A 26222-nucleotide genomic window follows, 5' to 3' on the forward strand; every position below is an offset into this window, starting at 1 on the left:
CGTGGAGAAAATTCAAACCTACCTTGGCCACAGAAACAGTATATACTTCTTGTGTGCTTGCTTTTGAAATTGAAGATCTTAGCTGCTGTTGGGGCTTCTGAATCCATGTGCTTGGATAGCAGTGGTGGTTTCTATTAGGGAAATGGTACTCCGTTCAGATGTTGTACTTAATCCAGATCTCCTTGCCATCATTTTTTATCAAGTTCAACACAGTGAATCCAGTCTTTGTCATCTGATGTCTGAGTTCCATAATGATCTTTTCATTACACCACCTCATAGAGACAGCTCCAGACATAGGGTCATTATTGTTTTTGTTTTTTTTCCAAAAAATTTCCTGACAGGCCAGATGGTTGTCTTGTCTTTATAACCTGCTTGGTGTGGGGAACACACATAATCTTGTTCCTTGCATCTTGCTACTCGAATGAGTTTTTTCAAGCTAATATTGTTTTTTAAATTTGTATTTTCTTCTCCATTTTGGATAATATTTTCTCCTTTGGATAATATTTTCTCTGAGAGAATCAGAGTTTAAAAGAACTTTATTTTTAAAAAAAGAACATTATATATTATCGAATTCTACTCTCAGACCAAGCATGAATTCCCTCATCTGTTTTATTTCTTGAGATTTTTAAATAACATTAATTAGTCACCTTCTCTTCTTTATACTTGGCAATTCATTAGAGTCTCTGAATGAAACTTAACATATTAGGATCTAGCAAACTTATTCTGATCTATTACTGTCTTGGACTGGAACTAATTCTAAATGTACTGTTTTGTTTGAAAGAAGATATTTAACCTTAATCTCTGTGAGATGTGTGGCTTTGACGAGTTTAAGTTAGGAACAAGCTGCAGTTTTCAGAGTTCTTTCCTTGGTAACCAAATGGTGAGAAAATAGCTTGTAAGCTGATTAGCGGGGAATACACTAGAAAACAGTACATCTCTAGCTGTCGCCCTCAGTCTAGGAGCCAAGAGAGTGAGAGGAAGTGGGGGGAAGTGTTTGTTTTCCAGATTCATTTTTGGTTTTGGTTAAACCAAAATACATGTGCTTATACTTAATTGTTATGACTACATATGGTTTATTGAATCCATGCACAAAATACATTAACAGTAGTACAGTTTATTTGGATTAAGTAGTACAGATTATTTGGATATACAGCACCTTTCATTCCTCTGCCCCCCAAATAAACACATGCTCACTTTGTGTACAAACTTTGGCAAAGGACTTAACTCATTTGGAGCTCTTTACTATGAAATACTATATAAGAACCTGTATGAAAACTGTGGAACAATATTTAATGCCAGTCACCTTTATGCTTTTAGCTTAGCATGTAAATAAAGTTTAAGTTAATTCTCTATATGGATTGAGAAAGCAAGTCACAAGTTAGAGTGGTAAGTTGGTGTTAGAGGTTTTTATAAAGTAGTCATAGGGAATTCCCTAGTACAGTGGTTGGGACTTAGTGCTTTCACTGCCAGGGCCCGAGTTCAGTCCTTGGTTGGGAAACTAAGATCCTGTCAGCTGTGCGGCCAAGAACAGTAACCCTGGAAGGATTCCATCTCTTCAGTCAGTATTTGCATTGTTACAAGTTATCCACTAGTTGAGAAAAGGGGGCAGTATAGGCATTAAGGTGTCAACTAGGGGGTTCAGTTTTTTAAAAAATGATGTAGTAGAGGTCCCTGGAGTATTTTAAGAGAATATGGTGTGCTAGACTAAGGGGAGGTTGACAGTGTGTAAAGTTGAAATCCTGCAGTTTAGGTTCTTTCAGAAAACCTTCTCCTGAACCAATATCCCCTTCCAGCCACTGCACCATTTCTGTCATCTGCTTCATTGAAAGACTGTCTGCACATGAAGTAGCCCATCCATACCGTGTACTTTATATCTTCGGTCCTGCCCTGTAGGAGCCCTGTATCCCGCTGCCAACTTGACCTCTCCCTGGGATGTCTGGTCCCGTGGCGTAGCAGATGGAACGTGCCCAGAACAGACTCTGGTGCCTCCCAGTCCCACGCATACATGAATGCATGAAAACAACTTATAGTTAGTTTTTTTCATACTAGTGAATGGTATCATTATCTATTCACTTGCTGAAACTCTAAAACCTTTGGAGTCATCCCTGATTTATTCTCTCATTCCACATGGCTTAATTAATTATCAAGTCCACTGGGCTCTGATTCAGAGACATTTCCTTAATCTGGCCTCTCCTTTCCATCTCCACGTTTAGCAGCTTAGTGAGCATCCGCTGTCATCTGGACTATTGCAGTGACCTCCCGGCTGTCTCACCGCTTCCACCCATACCCTTCACACTGTAGCCAAAGTGAGCTTTTAAAACTGTAAATCAGATTATGTCTTAATCTGCTTGAAACTATTCCAGTGGCTTCTTATCATACTTAAAAGGTCTAGTAAATGAACTATATTCCAATAAAAATTATAATAAATAACTAAAATAGACAATCAGCAAGGACCTACTTACTCTGTGGCACAGGAAACTCTACTCTGTATTAACCTAAATGGGCAAAGAATCTGAAAAAGAATAGATGTGTGTGTGTATAACTAAATCACTTTGCTCTACACCTGAAACTAACACAACATTGTGAATCAACTGTATTATTCCAATATAAAAGCTTTTGAAAAAATACAAAATAGAAAAAGTCCAAGCTCCTTCCCTGGCCAGCAAGGCCTCCATGACCTGCTTGTTGGCTATGTTGAGCCTCATCGCTTCTGCACCTCTGCCTGTCGCCAAGATGCCAAAGTTATTCTTGCTTTTAGATCCTTTACTCTTTTTAGTTCTTTTTCCTATACTGTCTGCCTCCTCTTTTCAAATAGCTGGCTTCCCTCAAATAATCCCTTTTCATATTGTTTCCACTCTTTATAAAGTCACTTATTCCCCTCTTCTCTTGAATTTACATCACCTTGTTTTATTTTTCTCTGTAGCTCTATAGCTCGCTGAAATTATTTGTATGCCATCTTCTGTTGCCTCGTAGAATAGCTTAAAGCCTCATGAGGACTTGGACCTGGTCTGTTCTGGTTACCACTGTACTCTGGAGGGTCACTACCCTAGTGCATATATTAGGTATAAACAGACAGTTACTGAAAACATGAATGAATTTAAAAATGAGGACATCATTTGAAAAGAAAAAAGTTTTAGAGCCATGATACTGCTTTTTAACAGAAAAAGGAAAAACACAAGAATAGAAGAATGTAATGTACTTGAACCAAAATATGGGCACCAGATTATTATAAGGCATTTGTTGTTGGATCCAAGAAAGGATATCACACACTAGTGACCTAAGGGTGTTAGAGCAAGAGTTTGAAAGAACAGTGAGGATTTAGCTAAAAATAAAACCTTAGCTGTCATTGTGTGACCTCCGTAGTTGAGGCCTAGAAAACGAGAGAGTAAATGATAGTCTGCCACTGTTCTGCCTCAGTTCTTTAACATGCACCTTCAAATTCCCCTCACAGTTTCCCTGTGCACTAGGTGGAAACCAGGACCTGGGGTATAGACCAGGGTTGGGTAAACTACAGCCACGAGCCAAATGCAGCCTGAATGCCACCTGCTTTTGTACAGCCTGCAAGCTAAGAATGGTTTTTGCATTTCTAAACCATTGGAAGTAAAATCAAAAGAGAAGTAATATTTCAGGACACATGAAAATTATGTGAGATTCAGGTTTCAGTACCCATCAATAAAATTTTATTGTGATACCATCACCCTTATTTGCTGATACATTGTCTGTGCTTGCTTTCATGCTGCAATAGCAGTGTTCAGTAGTTGTAACAGTCTGTCCCACAAAGCCTGACATCTTCACTACCTGCCCTTTACAGAAAAAGTTTGCTGAACCTAGGTATAACCTTTAACAAATAACTTTTCTTACGGAGCCACGGAGAATGATTATTGAGGAAACTTGATATAACTGAGGGTGTATGGGACCTTTTCCTCATGGTAACAGTTACTTCTTCCCCTTTTACAGCAATTCAGTTAAACCCCAGCTATATCAGGGCAATACTGAGGAGAGCAGAGTTGTATGAGAAAACTGACAAGCTGGATGAAGCCCTGGAAGACTATAAATCCATATTAGAAAAAGACCCATCAGTACATCAAGCAAGAGAAGCTTGCATGGTAAACTTGATTTTTTACAAAAATATTTTCTATTCCTTGTGTTACTAGTCATTGAATCTTAAATAATCTTTTGAGACACAACTACATGCCATTTCTATGCTTTTGAGAAGCTTATTGGAAGGAATATGCAGGAGATAGAGCTTTGAAGTGGTGGCTGCAACGCATTGCGCCCTGTACTATTCAATCTTCATTCTAAAACTGTTGTCTTGTATAAACCTTTGACCTCTAGGGTTAACAAGAACCTTCTTTTGTTGCTGGACTAGGGAAACCTTGTCTGCTTATAGGTGTACAGTTTAGTCGAGAGTGAGCCTTAATATTATAGATAATAAATTTCTGGTTTTCTTTTCCTTACTCAGTCACCAAGGTTCTACTCGTTGTCATATGTGCAGAACATTTCTAGTTGAAAATATCCTAATCTTTTTATCCCTCTTAAAATGACTCTAGTTCTTGTCCGTGTCACTAAAAATCCTTTTCCTTCTAAATGTCATATTTTTATGTCAGTAGTAAATTAAAACTAGATAGTACTTGTTTTCCTCTCTTTAAAAATAACTATGTTTGTGCCTTTACCTTTATCATCACTCTCTATCTGCAATGCATAGAGTAATGTGTACTCTTAAGGATTTGCTGCAAAATTGGATGTGTGTCTCACTGCCCCAAAATAATAGGTGTTCAAATAAGTTCGACTCACACCGGCTTTAGCTAACCAGGTTTCTTGATTGCCGGACTTTTCAGAGGGCATTAGAATGGGAGGTCTGTCCTGAACCCAGTATGTAGCAGAGATGGCAGGAGCCAGAGAGCTACAGGCGTCTTTTATTTAGCCAGACTTTTTGGTTTTGTTTTTTTAATTGAGGCTAGTTACCAACATTTTAAAATGGAAAGAATTTTTAAATGGATAAACTTTTATCCATTTCAAGTGGATAAAATTAAACGGGTAAAAATCTAAGTCGGGCTCCTTTTGAAAATTGGAAAATGTGGACATGCTGGCTGCTCCTTGAACTCGCACATGCTGGCGTGGGGCTGGAGTGCTCTGATTACATGGCTGAGCACACCAGTGCTATTGCCTTACACCCGGTCGGTCCATTACTTATTTACGTTTCCTGTCAGTCCCGAGGGCATCTGAGCCCCTACTCCACAGGCTCTCCCATTTAGTTCATTTGTTTTTCCACCAGGCAGACCTGAGAAATGTTGACTCATCTCCCTGCATTCATATCAATATCCTAGGTAGTTTGGGTTTTGTTTTGCTTTGTTTTTATACCCACTTGAGGTGAGTTCCTTCGGTCACAACAGGTCTTTTATTTACCTAGAAATGGAGCAATCGGAGAAAAGTTCATTTGGGTAATTAAAATACGTATGTAATTTGAAAGCAGTTTTAATCCTTTATCTGACTTTTAACGTATCTGAATGGTGTTAGGATTAACTTAAATTGGACATGAGGAAAGGGAATAGAGTACTTAAAATCTTGGCTAAATTCATGGTGGCCTTTATCCTTGTCAAATTAAGTGTTAAGACAAAGGGAGCCTTTTATTAAAGCTTGCTGTTATAGGCGTAAAGAATTTATTTTATCTTGAATTATTGCAACAGAGTTAATACTGGAATTGCAGAGTGTGTGGGGGCAACTCCGGAGCTAACAGTGCCCAGAGCAGACCTGCGGCTCTCAGCTGGAGGCGGTCTGGTTCCGGGGGACATTGGCTACGTGTGGGGCCGCTCTGTCATGGTGGGGAGGGTCCTGTTGGCATCGCTGAAGGCCGTGGGTGCTTTGACCACTGCACTGTGCACAGGGCAGCCCCAAGAGCAAACTGCCCCGTCCAGACTCAGTAGTGCCAGGTTGAAAAGCCCTAAGCTGGATGATCATTTCGGAATATCTCATATCAATCTGATGCTTTCTCAACAATTAAGTTACATAAAGAAAGGACCTCAAGTTAAAAAATACAAGTGAGCAGAAAATATATATAAATATCAGCCATTATACCGCTGAATATACTACTGTAAACGTATGATGTTTATCCTTTCAGATATTGTGTGTATGTGTATTTTTCACCAAATTTTTATCGAGGCCCTCCTGAGTCCACTCCAGTGATCCAGGAACTGTGTATAGCATTGAACCAAACAAAACTCCTGTCTCTGTAGTGCCCCCACAGAGAAATATTTGGGATTTTTCTATAGTTAGTGGGATCATATATGTGTGCTTTAACCTGATCTCATTTTCACACAAGGTTTGTAAAAATGTTTCTCAAGTTCAAAATAAAGCCAAAAGATTTTCACAACCCTTGTTTTGGTGCTTTTTCCCTCAGAGATTACCTAAGCAAATTGAAGAACGGAATGAAAGACTGAAGGAAGAGATGTTAGGTAAGTCTGCCTCCCTTACCTTCTCTTTACCATAAATAGCTCAGCTGGGGGATGCGGCCACCCGTCCTTTTATTCATCAGAGGAGAACTCAACAGTTGGAAACAGCTTTGAGGCCCTTCTGTGGTTCAGTACCAGCACCTTGGGGCTTGTGAGTTATTACTCAGTTTTGACTCTAAAGGACCAGTGTGGTTTAGAGTGGATATCAGCTTTTCAAAAACTAAACTTCCATTTTGCTTTTATTTTTTTGGTAAGTTTTCCTGCCTTCAAAATGCAAACATAATTAACGCCCAACCCTGGGGGTGCCACCAACCTCTCTTTCAGATCATCAGTTTCATAAAAACAGTTGAGTTTGTTCACTGAGGAAACAACTTCAGTTTTTAAGTTCATTAGGATGCAATCAGTACAAGCCAGTACCCTGTGAAAACCAAGGGGATTTTTGTTTTGAAAATAACGTTCAGAGACCCTTTAGTATTTGAGAAGACGTGAGAGGGTAAGAATTAGTAGTAAATGGGAAGAGGGGAAAAACCTGTGTGGGTGGAGTCAGGGGAAATGGTTTCATTTGACCCATGTTTTAGTTAGTTCTCACATTGGCCAAACCGTGTTTATGGTTGGGATTAGAGGGCTTGTCGTCGTAAACAGTCTGCTTGACCAAGAGGAGTAAAGGTTCCTGGACAGAGACCTGCCCACCATAATCTGCTTATAACCTGTGTGATAGTTGTCTGTTCATGACCTCCTGTATGTTTTCCTTATGAAGAATCTATATCATGAATTGCAGTCGCATGGGCCAAAAGGAAAGATCACTTAAAATATATTGAGCCTGGCCATTTATGGCCTTTAGGAATCAGTATCAGAGAATAAGACAAATTTCCCAAAAGATCACTGACAGAGTTGATTGAGGAGAAACTACTGACCTAGTAAATCCAAGTGTGGGCCCTGCTGGGTGGACTCAGACTCCTAGGAGAGCTGCTTCAGACATGGGCAGATCTGTGGAGCCTTCCTCATTTCTTCCAAAATTGGCTTTTTCTCTAATTTACATTTTTAATCAAATTTGACATCACGTTTGAGCCAAAAAGTTATTTTGAAGGTACTTTTTCTTCAAAGAAGGAAGAAAAGAGTATTCCTCACCTGTTCACAATGATTATTTATTTTAGCAAAAAATAATTCACAATGATTATTTTATTTGCATTTAGCTGAGCTGGATTTTGTGCTGAAAGAGAAGACTTGGTGAGTGACTGTACTGGTCACTTAGGCACTGATCTCTGGGTCCACTGTGTTTAAATCACCATGAAACAATAAATGGATAGATATAAACTGAATCTTACTGCCATTGTCGGTTCCAGACGGAATTAAGTTCCGTCTGTCCTTGTCACTCAGTTCTCATAAGTGGATGTTTCTTGTCTTGTGGTTTTGGCAGTTACTTATGTTGTTCCTTTCATGAACAACTTAGGTCGCTTGGTAAATCATACGTCAGTTTGTTGTTACACATCAGTAGTCTGAATGACCAGACTCCTTTATTTTCTTCATGAATATTATGATAGTGAATAAAATACTGCCTCTTGGTATCATCTCCCATAGGAGAGCCTTAAAGGGAGAAGTCACTCTCAGCATTGTATGAGCTTCCTGGTGTGTTCCTTCCTCATTACAGATGAACTAGTTTGGATTCGTGCACTTTGAGATCCTTGGAGGCTGGTCTCCAGATGCGCAGAGCCACATCACTTACTCAGAAGCCCTGTGCAGGCTTTTTGCAGTGGACTGCATGACTTTTAGTTTGTTCAGTACTCTTGATTTTCTTTTCCTTTTCTCTCTGTAACTTGACTTCCTTTTTGTTGGAAATGTACCCCCCTCCTTTGGAAAAAAATTCTAATTGAAACTATGAGTGGGCAGAACATACTTGCTCCTCACTTCTTAGCCTGTCATTTGTAAATGTCATCCTTAGAACAGGAGTGGCCACTGGTAATAGTGCCACAGTCCTTGCCAGAGAAGATGATTGTGCTGACGTTAGATTAGAGGAAAGGGGTCAGTCACTGGAGTGTTTACTTGTTTGCCCTCTTCTCTTCTCTGGGAAGACAGCCCTCCCTGTTGTAGCCAGGGAACATAAGGTTTAAAAGGACTGCAGGGTATAGTCAGTGGTTTGATGAGGTGGGAAAGATGCCCTGGACAGAGCATCTAGCTTCTGTTCCACTCATTCCAGATGATCTGTCTTCCCACCACACCTGAGAGTCTGTCCTGACCTGGAAAACCTAGAGCTGGGCATGAAACTCATTGACTCCCTCAAAGGTCAAGAGCCGTGGGTGAGGTGTTGCCCCAGTGACCCTGCCTTTCTTTCACTAGCTTCCAGCTGCTCGGCACACACGGGGGCCTTGTTCGCCATCCAGTCCAGCTTTCCACTTGTACCGTCCCCTCCTTCCACCTTCTTGGAACATGTTACCAGTCCCCTGAGTCCTGAAGTTACTCAGGTGTTCGCTCCTGTCCACTAGCATCCTAAAGAGTGTGCCATTTGTGAACTAAATTAAGAACACCACCTTGTATGGTCCATGTTAAAAAGTGAGATGTGGAGCTGGAGGTAACTTGTTCATGTCATTGTAAGGGTTCTTTTGACTCTTCCTTTGCATTAGGAGCTTCTGTGCAAGTGATTCAGGTTCCTAGAATCTGGTCGCTCCCTCGCCTGTTACTGTCCCTGAAAGCTGCTGCAGCCATGCTCCTTTCCCACATTTTTCTTCCTGCTGCACTCCCTAGTCCTTAGCTCAGACTGTGCACTTGCCGTGCGGTGGGTCTGGCCAGCAGAGAGTCTCAGGCAGCTCACGTTGCTGTTGCCCCTCAGTAGGGAGGGCCAGTTTGGGGTTTCAGTGCCCTCCCTGCCTTTTGCCTCATTTCCTGGTTGCTATTCCCATTGCTCCTCCTCTCGAGAGAATCACTCCTGCTGCTTTGATAGTTCTTGGTAGGGAACTAACTTCCACTTTCACCCAGGAGCTAATATATAAGCATTTGAATTGGGTGTAAGTTTTATTTTCTGTATTCTGTGCTGTCTCTTAATTTGCCTTTTGCTCAGAGGACATTAAGAGTCAGCTGCGCGGCTTAGTTTCCTGTCTCAGAAGAGGAAATGCAGTGTCAGGATTCACTTGTGTGCAGTCTGGTTCTCCTAATAGAGGATCTATTCCACGAGGCCCAGACCTCAGTGATCTTGAGAAGGTGAAAACAAACGGTCTTCCTGCCTCTCCTGACAGTAAGCTGACTACTGCACAGTCACTGTCTCCAAAGAGAAGTGAGGTATAACAAGTCAGTTGGTTTATTATAATACAGTGTTGCTTGCAGACACAGAAATTTAATATTTATCAGAACTGGATCCAGTGCCAAGCCTTGATCTCTAGTCATAAGTGTTCTTGTCTGAGCCCAAGCACTGTTGGACTCTTCTCTTTGCCATGGGATCTGGTCTGAGAGATGAGACCCTTACAGTTAAGGACATGTGGACACATTCAGGCTGAGTGGGTGGTACCAGGTTTGCTGCAAGTGCAAAGAAGGGAACCTGATTGATTACTGCCCAGATAAGGGGCGGGTGAAATCTGGCAGCCAGTGGAGAGTGTGGGAGATGGGCCAGATGGCAGATGGTCCTGTCTGGGGTCTGCAGAAGCTGCTTGAGTCTCTGAGAGCCTAGCCTGACTGAGCAGCAGCAGGAAGTCTGTGAGCATGTGATCGTGTACACAGCTGAAAGCTTGCTCTCGCTGAAGGTGCTTCTCTACCACCATCGTAAACAGGGTGAATTGGGCAGACACCACAACTTGGTTCTACCTTAATGTTGGGCTCTGTTTCCTAATGTCCCCATTGGTCCTACGCTGATTTTAGAGCTTGAACTGTAGTTGATTTACAAAGGTGGCTCAGCAGAAGAAAAAAAAAACCTGCAGTGCAGAAGAGGCAGGTTCTGTCCCTGGGTTGCAAAGATTCCCTGGAGAAGGAAATGGCAACTCACTCCAGTATTCTTGCCTGGAGAATTCCACGGACAGAAGGGCCTGGCAGGCTATAGTCCATGGGGTCGCAAAGAGTCGGACACGACAACTAAACAAACCATCAGCACCATTGTGTTAGTTTCAGGTATACAGCGTAGTGATTCGGTATTTTTGCAGGTTATACACCATTTGAAGTTTTTACAAGATAAGGGGTATAATTCCCAGTGTATCTTTTTGCTTATCTATCGTATATATAGTAGTTTGTGTCTTTTATTTCCATATCCCTAATTTCAGAGCTTCTTTACCCGACAGCATAGACATCAGCTGTTTGTTCAGTGAATAAATGGCCTCTTTCCTGTAATGTTGCACTAGCTCTCTGTCAGAACCTTTGGGTTTATTCTTCACTTTGCCGCACAGCATTATTAACACTGAAAGCTATTCTCCAACTATCAGTGGCCTTGGCCGCACCCTCCTGCCTTCCTTTCAGTCCTATGGACTCGCCGCCCTCCTGTGCCCACCTGTCTCCTGTTTTCGCCTGCACTGCCTACTCCCTCTGTCTCAGACCATTGCAGTCCGCCTGTCCTTGGCGACTGAAATGCAGATTCACATACACTGCTCTGCCGGGTCCCCCCCTTCCTGCCCAAGCTGGAGGGGATCATCTGCTTACTGACTCTCACAGCATTTTACATCTCGACTCCATGTGCACTGGCTTGTGTGTGTGTGTGTGCTTTTCCATCAGACCTAACCTTATTTTGGTATAAAGACAAGGTCATGTATCTTTGCATCCCCCACTGCACATACGTACTTGGTACATGTTGGTTAATTCAAGTCAGGTAACCTCAGGTCTTCTCTTACATGGAGACTGTTTAGCCATGTGTCTTTATTATGTGTCTGGTACCTGCCAGGGACTTTATGCGCGTTATCTGTTTGGCAGCCAGGCTTCCCATCTTCTGTTCTGCTGTTCTGGTGGTAATAGTCAAGCTGTTGTGGAATGTTATGAGGGCAGAGATATGAGAATAAAAGGAAAAAGTGATGCCACGTGTGTTAGGTTGGGACCTTGGAGAAACAGAAGCAAAGATTGGATTAGAAATATGAGGGGTTTATTGGAGGGAGCACCTGCAAGGGGAAATGAGCAGAAACAGGGAACTGGACGTGACTGGGATCCCATCAGGTCCCTGAGAGGAGTAGGGACCTGGGTCAGAGAAGTCCTGCCCTGCAGGTTAGTCCCAGGGACACTTCAGCAAAGCCACTGGGGAGCCAACACCGCCTGTCACAGGGGCCCCTGCTCTGTCCTGCAGGGCTGTCACTGACTGAACAGCCGTGGGACCTGCGACCTTGGCGTGGAGGCGCCCTGCATCCAGAGAAGTGTGTGTTCTGGCTGCCACTCAGTGGAGTAAGCCAGGCCGAGGTCCCCAGCTCCTTGTGGTACAGGCACTTCGGCCTGATGGGCAAAGCGAGGGCCAGCGCACGGCCCCTGCTCCGCTCTGTCCTCAGTGTGCATGCTCGTGCCCTGGCTTCACTGCCGTCTCCAAGGCACAGGGGCCTCCTCACCGCCTTCAGCACCTGCTCCCATCCTTCTGAGCCTCTGCCCTCCTGAAACGCCTGCCTCACACCCCTGCGCGGGCCTGGGGGCTCCTCTGCACTCTCCCCAATCTGTGTCTGCCTGCTAGACTGTGAGAATCTCAGAAGTTACACCAGAGTAACTCGTACTTTTTAGATCCCAGTGCCTCCTGTAGTGGACACCAGATAATACACGCATTTGCCCTGGAGACTGTTGTTCTGGCCGTGGACATGGCCATGCCGTGATCCCTTCCCCCGGGTGGTGGCCCCAGGCTTGGGACAGGCACCTCCTTGCTTCACTCACTCTGTGTCAGAGGAGCCAAGGATTGTGCCAGCAGTGACATTTTATTGGGCTTCTTTAAATGTTTGGTTCCCTCCCTGTCCTCTTTCTTCAGTCGCAAGACAGACAAACTGCCAGCGTTCTGGCTGACTCGCGCTCTCCTGGGGAGGCCCTGTCTTTCCTGGCTTCCTATTCACACATCCGTCTCCTGCCCCACACGGGGCCTCTCTGTGCTGCCCCCGGCGCGCAGGGACAAGGCCTGGGCAATGACTCTCCCTCCATCAGCAGCACTGAGCACGTGTGTTCGGATTTGGGAAGCCTGTCTGGAGAGTGGTCAGTCTGGGTTTCTGTGAATATGGTGAGCATTTCCTGGGGCTAAATCTCAGACTGACTCCAAAAGTTCTTTCCAAGAGTTCCCAGGAAAGGCCTTGGCATTTAAAGGCATGCATCTTTAAGTTCTTTACCTGGGATTTATTTCAAAGGGGGAGATCTCAGAGCAGCAAAGCTGCCAACAAGGACAGCAAGGTGAGAAGGAACCTGTACCTCTGATGAGCAGGGGTTTCTTTATCTTTTACCCTCCTCCTCCTCTCCACTGGAAGCAGACCTGCAAGAAAAATTAGAACAGTTTAGAAATGATTGAAATGCGTATTTACCCATCCTAGCCAAGATTTTCCGAAACACCCTCGTTTCAGATATTCATCCTGTTGCCCCCCAAATCCCAGTCTCCCAAATGTCCTGGAAACTCCTACTTGTATATAAGCTCCATGTCCCCCTTACATGGAGAATCAACATAAAAATCCATGGTTATGCTGTGTGTGTGTTCATTTGACTTTATGACATGAACTCACCTTGTGATTGACAAAGCCCGAAACTCAGGGAGGGAAACTAGGCTGTTGAGGTTGATGGAGCTATGCAGGAGAGCAAGATCTCCCGTTTCCCCAGAAATGATGAGTTTGGTTTGGAAGCTGAGACTTGACTTGGAAAAGCAGGAGGCTCTTGAGTTTCAACCTCAGGTTCAGTAGAAATCTGCTGAGTGGAATTAGATTCAGCAAGTGGTTCTGCTGTTTCATGGAGAACAGACTCGGAGGCGCCTCGGCCCTCCCCGCCAGGCTTGGCCTTCAGTCCCTGGGGCAGCAGCTCATCACTCAGCCCAGAGAGCCTGTCCCCTAGGGATTCTGGCCAGTGTGGCCAAGAAGTTTTGCTGTCCCAGTGGGGGCCCCTTGTGCTCATCTGTGCAAGCGATGGCTTAGGTGGATAGCACCGAAATGACTGCTCTGCTGTTGGTACACTGGGGGCTGAGGGTTTCATAATTTTAAAAGCAGGAGTTTAACTGCAGAGGAATACTCTATTTTGTAGTCAGATAGGAAGGCAGTTGGAATCTCCTGCTTCTGCCAACTCCCTGTTTTTACTGGACTTTTTGCTTTTACGTTGCAGGTAAACTAAAAGATCTTGGGAACTTGGTTCTCCGGCCTTTTGGACTCTCCACAGAGAATTTCCAGATCAAACAGGATTCCTCTACTGGCTCCTACTCCATCAATTTTGTTCAAAATCCAAATAACAACAGATAACAAAGATAACAATAGCTTTTAAAGCTGGCTTGGAAATTGTATGCTGCTTGGATTAGCAAGGGGAAAGGCCCTGCCAGTGTTTAACTTCTAAAAGCATCTGATCTCAGAGACAGGCTGTCTCGTAGAGCCCAGCGCTCCCTTCTCCCCCTTGTTTTACGATCAGGGTGAAACGCACTTCCTGATACAGTGAGCCTAATTTGATTTCCATTTTACGGTGGTGTCTGTGCTGCTGTTGCCCCGGTTCCGGCTGTCCTTTGTTTTGTCCAGGAGAAAGCCTGCTTATTGAGACTTGCCTCCCTGAGCTCCATAAACACAAACCCAGCTGGAGTCTCCTGGGCTGAGCAAACCTGCTGGGCAGAGACCCCCCGGCCATGCGTGATGGGGTCCCCGCCTGCTGTCCCCTCACCCCGATCGCATACACTGCCCTGCGTGGGCTCCAGCATCTCCTGGTTTCCTCTGGTAATAAATGCTTTCTGTGACAGTCTGAGCTGGGTTGTGAATTTTGTCCCCAAAATAACAGCTAGAGCAGAAGGCATCCTGGCTGTAGGAGGCAGTGTTGATTTCGAGCAGTGTTACTGGAGTCCAGTCCTCCCAGAGCCTTAGCTGCTACCTTGAAGACAATCTGGAGGAGCTGAGCGTCCACCATGTACTAAGATTCAGAAACCCCACCTCACAAGCTGTCTTAGGCCTCTCCAGGTTTGTACAGATGCTTATGAAATCAGTGTTTTTGACCAAGTAACCAGTCTTAGTGATTTCAACTTAAAATAACTTCATTTAGGAATGCTGGTATGTGAATCCCAGAACAAAACCGTATTCTTTTAGATTCCATGAACCCAGAAGTTTCAAAGGTGGTTTTCTAATCCTCGGTGCTGTTAAAAAGCTTTTGATTGTTATGGTTTAAGTGTTAAAAGTGGTGACATTCAGGTTTCATGTTAGAAGTGAAGTACACGTATAATTCTGTAAGTGACATGCAGTAAGCATGCTCCCAGTGTTAAGAACTGTGCTGTTGTTTTGATCAGTTCCTCAGAGCCTCTTAGCGTGTGCTGTTAGGCAGTGGGATGGTCTGCTGTATACACTCTGTGGCTCCCAGGGGCAGCATGAGAGACCTTAGCTCCCCAACCAGGGGTTGAACCCATGCCCCCTGAGGTGGAAGCACTGGAGCCCCAGGGAAGCCCTGTCTCCTAGATGGAGATCACATTCTTCATGCAGTTTATAAGGGGGAAGGGGAGAAGGGAAAAGAATGTGGTTCATTTTGCTTTGCTGTCTTTATGATAAATCTGGCGTCTAATTTCTCCCAGAAGGTGTGTGAGAAATCACACACGTAGCACAGAAACCTTGGCTGAAAGCTGCATGGTCCAGCTGGCGGCGGCACGTGCTCCCCGTGCAGCAGTGCCCTACAGGCCAGCACTCCACTGACCTCTTGATCTCAGCACTACTCCACGCTCAGACTATGTAAGGAGGGGACCTCCCTGGCAGTCCTATGGTTAAGACTCCACGCTTCCACTGCAAGAGGCATGGGTTCAGTCCCTGGTCAGGGAACTAAGATCCCACGTGCCACACCATGCTGCCAAAAAAATAAAGGAAAAAAAAATTCAAAGAGCACTTTATGTGGACTAATCTCTTGATATTTATCAATATTTGCATAGAAGTTAAAATAGAAATTTTAAAAATATTCCTTTAAAATAATATTTATTTTTTATTAGTAAGTTATTTCATAACCACTATGAAAAGTTTTGACCTCGTAGACACCTGAAAGGGTCCCAGGAACCCTTGGGGTGCCTTGGACCACCTTAAAAGTCGTTTTTTTCAGATTATGGTGGCCTGTATTTACTTCATGATATAAGATGTATGATTTAAAAGTCTGTGATGCTTTTGTCACCCCACAAAAAAGGTATACCAGAATAGATTTCTAGAATTTCCTTGAAGACTCAAACACATTTTTAAAAGTATTACTTATTCCTTATCTGCCTCCATGAATAGACTGTGAGCTTCTGGAAGGTAAGGGCCATATTTATCTTCTTAATAGCACCTACTGCTTTACTAGAAACTTAGTAAACTGGTGTTAAAGGATATTCCGTAAGAAGTGGCCTCAGTGCAAACGATCATTCAATCCAGACGTCTCTAGGTTCTGTGGCCTGCCTTTTTTTAATTAGTACCTGTGTTGGTTGGTTGGTTTTGTTTTTGCAGCTTAAAAAGACATTTGTAGAGTCCCTTAAGGCCAGTCAAGCCCATGTTGTACAGCCACGTAGAATATCCTCAGATGGTGATCATTCACCCTGGCCTGTAAACATAATGCCTCCCGATTTTTATATTTTCATTTCTGCATCTTGGATATTTACAAGGCTTTGTCTTGAGACTTTCAGAAATCCCCAGCTGGTCCTCTGGTTTTATGCTCCCCTCCATCTTCCAGGTCACCTTATGTTCTCTATTTCTGTGTCCACAGTCTCAGCCACCTCCTGGTTCTCACGTGAGCAGCTTTTTCATACATTGGAGCCTCTGCAGTAGGCTTACCCAGGGCCTGGCTCTGTTACAGTCACACTTGCTTGGTAGTTTTTTTGTGCAGTGTACTGTGGATTTAGTTCATTTTGCGCACACATCATGGATCCGAAGTATGGTTAAATCCTATTCTTAATATCCAACTCTTTCCTAAGAACTCCTTTTCTACGTTTCCCTTCCATCACAAGCACTGCAGCTGGGTTTTTTCCCTATCCTTTTGCTCCTTGTCTGACCCACTGGCCAGATACCGTAACTTATCATGCTTACTGGACTAAAGAATGTTATCACATGCCGAGGTGCTGAGGCAGGGAGTGGCCGAGGCTGCTCAGTTATGACCTGAACGCTGCAGCACTGGGCCTGTGTTTGAGCTGCAGGAAGATGACAAGACCTCACACACTGGACCTCCAGAGCTTCTCAGGTAGAGTCAAAGGTGTGAGTGTTTGTTTAGTCCTACAACACTTTGTGTACTTGAAGATAGAGAACTGTTTGAGGAAATGTGGCTGGGCCTGGTGATTATTTCTGGTGCTCCTTGATCTCTGTGCTGGTGTCCGAGCCTGTTGCTGAGTGTCTCACAGCTCTCAATCCAGACTGCTTTAGGAAGAGGCACAGGGACTTTATGGAGGCATGTTACTGTCAGGTTGGACTGGCATGGAATGGGGAGCTGGCGCTTGCTGTTAAATCTAAGCCTGATTAGAAGGTGTATTCGGAAGGTTATCTGTTCCCAAGAGCTAATGAGCAGACCTGCAAATTGCCTTAGAACCGGTTTAGCAAAACTTGGAATGTCAAAGGGGAAGGCTATGATAGGAGGCCAAGGAGGATGGAAAGAAGTTAATAGCTGCTTTAATCTTGAGAAGGATCTTTAAAGCACAGGACCCAATAACCTTCCAAGACTAGAGTGTAAACCTGAGACACCACACCGGACAGGAGCCACCAGCAGCTTAAACTCATTTCCTCCTCAGCTCTGTGTGTACGCTCCCCGGTGGGAAAGGAGGGCCCTTGGCTGCCAGAGCTCAGTCTCGCTGGGCCTGCAGCCCAGGGGTCACTGCCAGCCCACAGTTCTGTCCATGGTACTCTCTGATCACTTCCGCTTCTGACCCTGCCTTACTTATTAAGGCACTGAAATCTCCCTGTAATCCTCCTATGGGTGTATACTGTGTACCTGATAACACATTCCCACACCCTAGGAAAAATCTGGAAGCAGTTTCAGTGAGATGTTCCTCATCCTTTGCAGCCTACCCCTCTCTGCACTTCAGTAGTAAGCAGCTTAGTCCTTCTATCATCTGGATTTCCTTTAGAAAAGGAAGCACTAATACGTGAACATTCCACCAGAAGTGGCTGGAAATTCTTTCTTCAGGGAAGCTCACAGCTAATACAGAGAATGGCAGTTTCCAGTCACTATCTGTTGTCTGGAGAGCAGCCTTGACCTCACACTAGACCGAGTCCATTAGTACTGCTGAGAATGAGAAATGGGTTACTTGCTACCAGCCAGCCCATAGAGTATCAGGGTGACTGCTTAAGAACTTCCAAAGGGCAATCAAGGAAACTAATGAGGTTAGTTTATGAAAATTAGTGAGGATGTCCTTGTATTTCAGAGTATCAAAAATTTCAGTCTTCCTGTGAGTAATTTAAGGTAAAGATGGGTACATAGGGTTTATTTCTTATTCTAGTCTGCCTTTACAGATGTTTGCAATGTTCTAGGATTTTAAAAAATACTCCATTTTCTTCTAATTTCTCAACCCTCTGAGGGCTGCAAGCTAGGAATAAACTCTTGAGAATTTCCATTGGCCAGACTAGAATTAGACTCCCTACAGCTTCCTTTCACATTTCCTCCCGCCTTAGCTAAAGCACGGCAAAGCCTGTCACCCCACTGCCAGGGTAGCCCACAGCTAATAATCCGTGGTTAAGATTGAGTCCCAGCTGCTAGTTCTACTTTGCTTAAACAAAAAAAATACAGCCTACCCAGATGCAACCCCAAGTCAGGCACTGGGGCTCCTCCAAACATGTCATGATGGACAGCTGTGAAGGGAATCAACCCAGATGCTCTTCAGGAAGCCTTTAGTTCCACGTGTGAGGAGCCAGATCTGCAGACAGTGGAACCTCCTAGTACCAGGTGGAATTCTGTGCCAGCGGAGGTCCACATCTGACACCCCACCCCATCACAGCAGGCACACTCCCCTCCAAGTCAGAAACCAGCAAGCATGAACGTCATCAAGCAAACTAAAGACTAGGAGGCCAGGGTTGGGAAGTGAGGGAACAGTGTGAGATGGGAACATGTTTACATTTCAAAGGATGGAGGCTTTGGAGGACTATCTGGTACTTGGTCTCAAGGACACAGGACCGTTGTGTAGGTATAGTTTGGCTGCCCAGAACAGATAAGCTATCTGCAGCGCTACCTCAGGGAGTTAGCTGGGAAACAAAGTCTTATTTCGAAGAGCCCTGTGACTGACTGGATTCTCAGTCGGCTCCAAGGCCAGGAGGCAGCTTTTGCAGCCGCTCCCTTTCTGTCGGCATGAAAGCAGCTCTGTGGAAGCGCGTTCTGCAAGGTTGCTTTGTGTCTCACTGAAGCCCCTGGCCCTGCGTTTCTAGGGCAGGGACACATCAGGTTCCTCTTAACCGCAGGGCACTGCCCATTGCTGAATCCGTTTGCCTCCATTAGATTACAGGTGTGGGTGGTCTGCTCAATATCCACAGGTGTCAGGCACTGGGCACAGGCAGAATTCAGAAAAGGATTATTCCCTGAGTGAACTACTCTATAGAGTTCCTGATGTCACCTGTGTTTTGGCCTTGGCTGAATAGGAACTCAAGCTAGTTGAGTGAGATACCTATTTTCCATACCTCATCTTGGCCAGTGTGGCCACTAAGTGATTCTTCTGTCAATAAGGTAACTGATAGAACTAAGATTAAAATCCATGTCTCTACTGAGTAAAGCAGGTTATTCTGTACTACAGGCAGATTCTTTCCTGACTGAGCTACAAGGGAAGTGCCTGTTCAGACAAGCATCATCCGAATATCACCCACTCACTTTGCCTCCTGTATGTGAGGTTGCTTCTAAAACCGTGCTCCACAATGCAATGAAGGGCTAATCCTAGAAGTATTAACTCTTTAGGACAGTGACCTAGCCACTGGTTTAGCCAGCTCTTTCTTCCTCTGGCACAGAATGCCTGAGTTGTATTCTTCCATCCCAAGGTCATCACCCTTTGATATCGAAGCAAAGGCCATGAAACTTCTTTGTGAATAAGCAAAGATTTGGCAGGGTGCTATTCACCAGAGAAAAGTATGCTTAAGAAACACTTACAGTATACTCTCTTCAAAGCACTGAGGGAAGAATCATTACTTGAAAGAGCAGAAATGAGCTGTCATGTATAAAAGCAAGAAAACGGCTTACTTTTATGTGCAGTGACATGCCAGCATTCTCAGGGAGAGACTCCAGTGGCTTCCTTCTTACACTCATTTAGGTAAACTGAAATGGGAGAATGTTTGTGGTTAAAGACTCTGTATATACTCTGGAATAACAGGCAGCCTTCTAAAGGATTGCTTGACTTAAAAAAAAAAAAAAATTACCTGACTTTAGTTTCTGGATCAGCCTTAAAAAATCTCAGCTGTCTGATAGTTTTTAGGAAAAATTAGCCTCTGGACACCTGAGTGTTTCTGGTCAAACACTTGACCTCAGATTGGAGGTACTCAGCTTTTAAAGAAGCAACCGTTTATCCATAAGAGTAGAACTACTTGAAATTAAGACAAACCCAACAGTAGATGTTTAGTTACATCCAGCTGTGAATGGTAGATTGTTTCTATCAGAAAACAGTAATGTTTGTGCACAAGTTCCTTATTAAGCTAGTTTCCCTTCCTCTATCCTTGGTCATAAAGACATCCCATAAAATCTCCCAGGGATTAAAACTATGGGTTGTTCTCCTAAGGAAGCAGTGCTGCTTAAAAACAGCTTCCTAGAGAGCAAGTGGTTGAATCTTAACAGTTTAAAAATAATCTTTAAAACCTAACTAAGTAGTAAACAAATAGTTTTTAAATAACTAAATTTTAAAAAAATCAAGACTTTATTGAATATATGTTACACAACATTCTTTAACATTTAGGTCTCAGCATAGTTTAGATGAGAAACAATTGTTGTCATTCAAGTCTACAAAATGAAATAGGCTTGTGAAGATTTGAAATACAGATGAAGGCAGCATGAAGCAAAGCTTAAATATTAAGCAACTAAAGCAATGAAGGTGAAATAGCAAACATGGTATGTCTAGATTTTAAATACCACCAAGTTTCATTTTTTAAAAAATGAAAGTCTGATTTATAACAAACACCACTGAGAACTGTCATAAAAAATAGATACTTAAAACCTGATCTCTCCCAGTTCTTTTTGCCTTTATGTTACTTCCTCATCATTTCCATCACTCTGCAATTAGAAGTTTTGATTATGCAAAATCTGCTATGATCTGGGAGTTACCAGGTTCTTGAAATGAGCCTGAAGTGGTACTGCTGGGTTACGGATCTGAAAGAACAAGAGGGACCCCAGCCTAAGCTCTGGGCCAGAGCAGGGCGCCGCTTGTGTTTAGAGCTCCCTGCTGCTGCAGTTCCTGAGCTGACTCTTTCAGACTTGATCAAATGTACAATGACTTCATGATAAAAAATTTTCCATAAAGACAATCTTAGAATGGAATCAAGACTTTTAGTTACAGCGTGGTTAGGGTTGGCATTAAACTTGCTAGAAGCAAGACTGCCTACCTTTTCTAGAGTTGTAAAACAGATCCTAGCTGGTATAGTAAATATTCTAAAACTTACCCAGAACTTTGTGTTAATCCTGAGTGTGGGGTTAATAAGTAATTCCAAACACATATAGTAAGATTATGCAAAGTTTGAGCACTGAAGGCAAATGCTCAGTTATCATTTATGTTGCTTCAAATGAATTTTGTATTTTTATTTTTGGCATTTTTTTCCTTTTGTATTAAGTAATCACTATGGATTATCTTTCTGGTTTAAAAAATAAATCAGTATTGCCACTAAAAAACTTCAGGTATATTATTAAAAGTACGGCACCATCAAATATAAAATGCCTTAAAAATGTAGTACTAACAAGTTCATCTGGTTTTCTCAATGTTTTCTCCATTCATTAAAAAAGAAAAAGTAAGATTTTTTTATAATGTGTAATTTTCATAGATAAAACATTATGGTCTCTGTGAATAAGAATTCATACTTTATGCATGAAAACTTCACCATCTTTATGGTTCCTGCTGCTTGTCCCCCACTGGACACCTCTGAGGAATTCTTGCACTTAGAAAGAGGGGCTCTCTGTGGAGAGAGGTCAGTATCAAAATTCAGATATTATCACCTTTTGTGAACTTGATAAAATCAGTAAGGACAGGAAGAATAAAGCCTTTCCAGCTCAGCAGGATTAAGAACTAGTTCCTAGAGAGTATGTTTTCACTCCAAGATTGACAGCAGTCCACTTGGAGTCAGAATTTGAAAGTTAAGAATGTAGGTATGAAAATGTGCAGAAAATATTAAATACTGGTGGCAAATAAATACATCTTAATATGTTCTAACAAGCAAATGTATATTTAAGATAATATAGTCCTGCTTTATTAAAGAAAAGATCCAAATTTTCTTGGTGGGGTATAGGGACACTTTACCATCCTTTTAGTAGGATGTTAGATAATCTTTTCTGAGCTGATTAACAGTAAACCTTGGAGAAAGCAGTTTTAATATGAAAAATAATTCAGCATTTCTGTCATCATCCCGTGCCTTTTAGGCGTGTCCAAACTGTACTGAGAACTTCACGTTCAAAAGAAGGTACTGTCAGTGATTCTTCACACATAGAATTCAAGAGTTCTTTGCGTATTTCACATCACTTTCCTCCTCATCTCATGCATAATTTATTGCAATAGTTTTTTTTCAATAAAATATTCCCCTAATACCTTTTCTTCAGTTTAATATAGCACAATATGCACGTGCCTCTTTATAGACTGTTGGTTTTAACCACTGCCTGAACATTTACTTCTTAGTGCAGCTTTAAAAATCTGAGTCTCCAATTTCTTTCAGTCCTGATGCTCTGGTGTTCTCTGTCATTGTGGTACAGGTCCATGAAACCAGCAGCCTGCTAATGTCTTTGTGCTGAAATATAGTAAAGAAAAGGAAGAAAATGTAGTTAAGCACAAGTAGTATGATAAACATGATGTCCTTGTTTTTTTAAGCCCTATATAGACTGTGGAAGCACACCTGATTTTTTACTTAAAATCAACTAAATTTGACCAGTGTGCATTTTTTTGAGAAAACAACTTACTGCCACTGTAAGCCAGCAGAAGCATTCTTATTCTTTCTAAAGTATATCTGGCCAAATTCCACCACAAAGAAAATGGCTGTCACCGTCACACAGTCGATCTGCACTTGAGTGTATTTTTCAACACTTATTTGTGAATGTTTGCCTAATAAAAGGAGGATTTGGGCTTTGTTCTTTACGCTGCCATTTCATAAGTAACAATATAGAAGTTTGCAAGTCAGCTTTGCCGCTGTGGACCATGAAACACCAGCAGTCTTCCTCTAGCACAGACTACCTACAGGATTAAGAAGCAAATTTATATACAAAACCAGGTAAAAACTGCTGCAGATGACACTGTCTACACACATGTAAGAGCGAAACAGAGAGAGGGGTGGAGGACGCCTCCCAGGGTAGACACAGCACATCCAAGGCATCAGCAGTACTGCTTTGCAGCCAGAAGACAACTGGCCATTGACCACAGTGTCCTTGTTACACCAGCAGACCAGGTTTCCAGCAGAGCCACTCTGCACTGTACCTCCAACAGAAAGCCCGACTCTGAACAGAATATTTGTATAGGACAAGGCTTATCAAAAATCACTAAGGAGCATGACCAGAAGGCCCAACATTACAACCTCACTTTGATCCCAAGAAGTGGTACAATCCCATTGAAACCCTCTGCAGTTGCCCTTCCAACTTGGAAGCCTAAGTACCAGTAAGGGTTTAAGTTCCCAAGAGGTGAACTGTGGAGAGAATTATGATTTTTTTGTCAAATGTATTTTTAAACCAAAGGTAGGGTATCTTCAGTGGAATAACAGACAAAGCAAAAAAGGGAAAAAGGAAAACCATCCCCATCCTTTCCGGTATTTGACTTCCAAACATTTCAGAGTAGGTGTAGTTCTCATTTTTTGATAGCACTCTTGATCTTATATAAACTTCCCAGTGCTGCCATGCTTCATTCACTTACTGGATCAAGGCTTATAAATTTCACAGGGCATTCTATCACATTTCTTCTCCAGCAATAGAAAGTTACTTCTAGCCATAAATACTGCACACATCAAAGCAACAGTAGTCCACGCTTACTAAAGCAATGGAATCATTAACATGGTTTTAAAATCTGACATTGAGCTAAGAAAAGTTTTTATTTTCTAAGACTATTACACTAATATAATACTAATAAATTTAGACTTATGGAAATTTGGAAGTAAATATCCCCATTTTATAAACTGAAAGAGAAAAAAAGGTAAAGAGCCAATTGTATATACACTTCTATTTATGACTCTCCCAATATTTGGCTTCAACCTTAGTGAGGCCTATTCAAGTCGGCAGGAAAGCCAAGGATTGAAGCTTACTATTCCTCCTATGGGAGATGAAGAAAACTGAAAATGCTATTTCCTCAAGGGATCACCAGTACCTAAGACTCCTATATAATATTTAGAGTCCAAAATATTCCAGCCACAATCTCTGATCCAAAATGTGCCATTCTGACCTGGTTTGCCAATTTCAGCTCATACACAATGATACAGCCCAGTTACAGCTCTTCACTAGCTTCAAACAGCAGAGTTAAGTGGTATTAATTCAAGGAAGCAAAGAAAAAAAAAAAGATCCTAAATTCAAAAGCAGCATGACAACGAAAATCCCTAAGCCCTTCCTGCCATACAAAAGCCCCGAAAAAGCTTTTTGTGCATTATCCAAGGAGGTTTTACTAAATGTGAAGAAATAGGTTACAGCTGTACTTCGGCATTATCTTTTGCCACCACGTTGAATTCTGACTTGCCTTATGTAAATGACAATGGTTTTGAGGTTGATTTAATTCACTAAGTGTATGTTCATATAGATATATATTCTTAATATATATATTTAAGTAATGACTAAATAGTTAAATATAAAAGAGACAAAAGACTGAGAAAAGACAGCCCACTAGTTGACTTTCTGTGGAGCCTCAGTCACTACTTGACATAATTCTGCAACTGGACACCCAACTTCTCCCACCCTATGAGGTAACTCCTCTCCATTCATGGAGTGCTCCGGAAGCGGCTCTCTTTTTTTTTTAACACAAGTAATAGTGACTGAAAGCTATTTTCACTCACAGAAACTATCACCAATATGAGGTACACCCAGCTACCACGGTCAGTGAAAACAAAGGAAAAAGAACCAGTGCATTCTTTTATGTCTAGCCTAATCTGCTTAGGGAATGATAAGTGATGACATGATGCCCTCTTCACTTTGTGGCAGGGCTTAGCCCAGACAGACCTGCCCGTTTCACTGTTAACGTCAGTGCTCCCAGTCTGAATCCACAGTGGTCTGTCAGACACTGTAAGGGAGCAGCAGCGCTCGTCACTGTCTGATGTAATAGCTGCCATTTGTTGAGACCTATGGTAGAAAAAACCAAGTTAACAAAAATAGAGCATTTGAGTTCTTTTTCATCCACTTACCAAAAAAAGATAAAAATAGGCTAAAATTCAGTTGAATTTTCATAATGAGTTTATTCTAGATAGCTTGCTGGCTTCACACAATGGGAAGCACTTGTAGACTTGAGGTGTGTACACACCAGTCTTGGCCAGAAGAGGGCACTCGCCAGCCCAAGTCAGTTGAGCCGCAAAATGCCTTAAGGCTCATGAAAATGTTGCCTGCCAACGCTAACTCATGGTTTAATTCAAAAATCTTGTACTAGCCTAACACTACCCTAGTGGTGGAACAGTCCTGATCGTCTCAGTATTCTACAAGGGCCAAAGCTGTCATCCCAACCTGCATTAATGAGCTCAGAGACTCCGTTTTGAAGAATCACCAAAACTGCCTGAATCCCTTTCTCTGTAATGCCAGTGGCACCTCTGCGTACCATTCAACAGCTGAACTTACTGTGAGGTCAAACCTCCTTGAAATTGGTTTGACAAGGTAAGCTTTCTCTGAGGCTTTCAGAAGAGACCAAACACTAAGCAAAAGGGTTACTGTTAAGCTTTATTTTTTATTAACCTATTTGCTTGTTTCCTTTTTTCTCTAAGTACAGTGTAAGTAAGAAACAACTCATGTAGCATATCAGTGTGGGCAACTCTGGGATCACTGATTTAGATAATGTCCAGTCCCTATAATACTGAGTTCTAAATCAGAAATAGTAGCTAATCAAAACCTTAAAAAAGGCTTTTCTAATACTGCAAAAGAAGAAACTTTACACACCTGATCTATAAACATGATTACTTACTGAATTTTAACTCAAGAGAACAGATTTCTTAAATGAGGTTCAATAATGAGGTTATTTACCCTTTTGTTTATGGGAAAACAAATATACTATTAGCTATAACCCAACAGTAATCACACAAGTAGAAATATGAATACACAAAGAATTATCTTTTGAGCCTCTCCCTCCATGGGTAAAACTTAGGTTTCAACAATCATTCTAAAGAATCTCCTTTTCACTTTTAGGCAAGAGGAGGGCCAAAAAGCTGCATCAAAGAATAATCTTACCCTATGCATTAACCCCACCAGTGCCCAGAAATGCTGTGTAAAATATTAACATGCAAGACCCCAGTCCACAGAGCCTGGCCTGTGAGTCTTTTGTGCTAATGCTGAGTTTCCCCTCAAAGCTTTTAGGGTCTCAAGGTTTTTCTTTAGAATTGACCACACAGGATTCATTAGGAAGAACCAGGAAACCCTGACAGTGAGGTA

General features: G+C 42.6%; 2 protein-coding genes across 14 annotated transcripts in view; one reads left to right on the top strand and one right to left on the bottom strand.

The window, feature by feature from the left end:
* The window catches only part of TTC1 (tetratricopeptide repeat domain 1), a 48436-nt gene extending 34151 nt beyond the window's left edge, over positions 1 to 14285 (top strand). For both annotated transcript variants that reach the window (XM_004009032.5, XM_004009031.5), the window contains exons 6-8: positions 3958 to 4106; positions 6398 to 6452; positions 13668 to 14285. In XM_004009032.5, the coding sequence (XP_004009081.1) occupies positions 3958 to 4106; positions 6398 to 6452; positions 13668 to 13801 (338 nt within the window). In that variant the 3' untranslated portion in view covers positions 13802 to 14285. The remainder of the gene's footprint in view (positions 1 to 3957; positions 4107 to 6397; positions 6453 to 13667) is intronic.
* The window catches only part of PWWP2A (PWWP domain containing 2A), a 51436-nt gene continuing 26308 nt past the window's right edge, over positions 1095 to 26222 (bottom strand). For 2 of the 12 annotated variants that reach the window (XR_009600913.1, XR_009600910.1), the window contains 3 exons: positions 22259 to 22417; positions 19683 to 19757; positions 1095 to 12837 (listed from right to left, as the gene is read on the bottom strand). Coding sequence is in view for 4 of the 12 variants with exons in the window: in XM_060416600.1 (XP_060272583.1) it covers positions 22404 to 22417; positions 24813 to 24932 (134 nt within the window). In the remaining 8 variants the exon portion in view is untranslated. Of the gene's footprint in view, positions 22418 to 24812; positions 24933 to 26222 lie in introns of those variants that run through there. The other 10 variants (XR_009600912.1, XR_009600909.1, XM_060416600.1 and 7 more) reach the window with 7 other exon arrangements.

The sequence above is a fragment of the Ovis aries genome, chromosome 5 (genome assembly GCF_016772045.2).
Source record: "Ovis aries strain OAR_USU_Benz2616 breed Rambouillet chromosome 5, ARS-UI_Ramb_v3.0, whole genome shotgun sequence".
In the NCBI taxonomy this organism is placed as follows: Eukaryota; Metazoa; Chordata; class Mammalia; order Artiodactyla; family Bovidae; genus Ovis; species Ovis aries.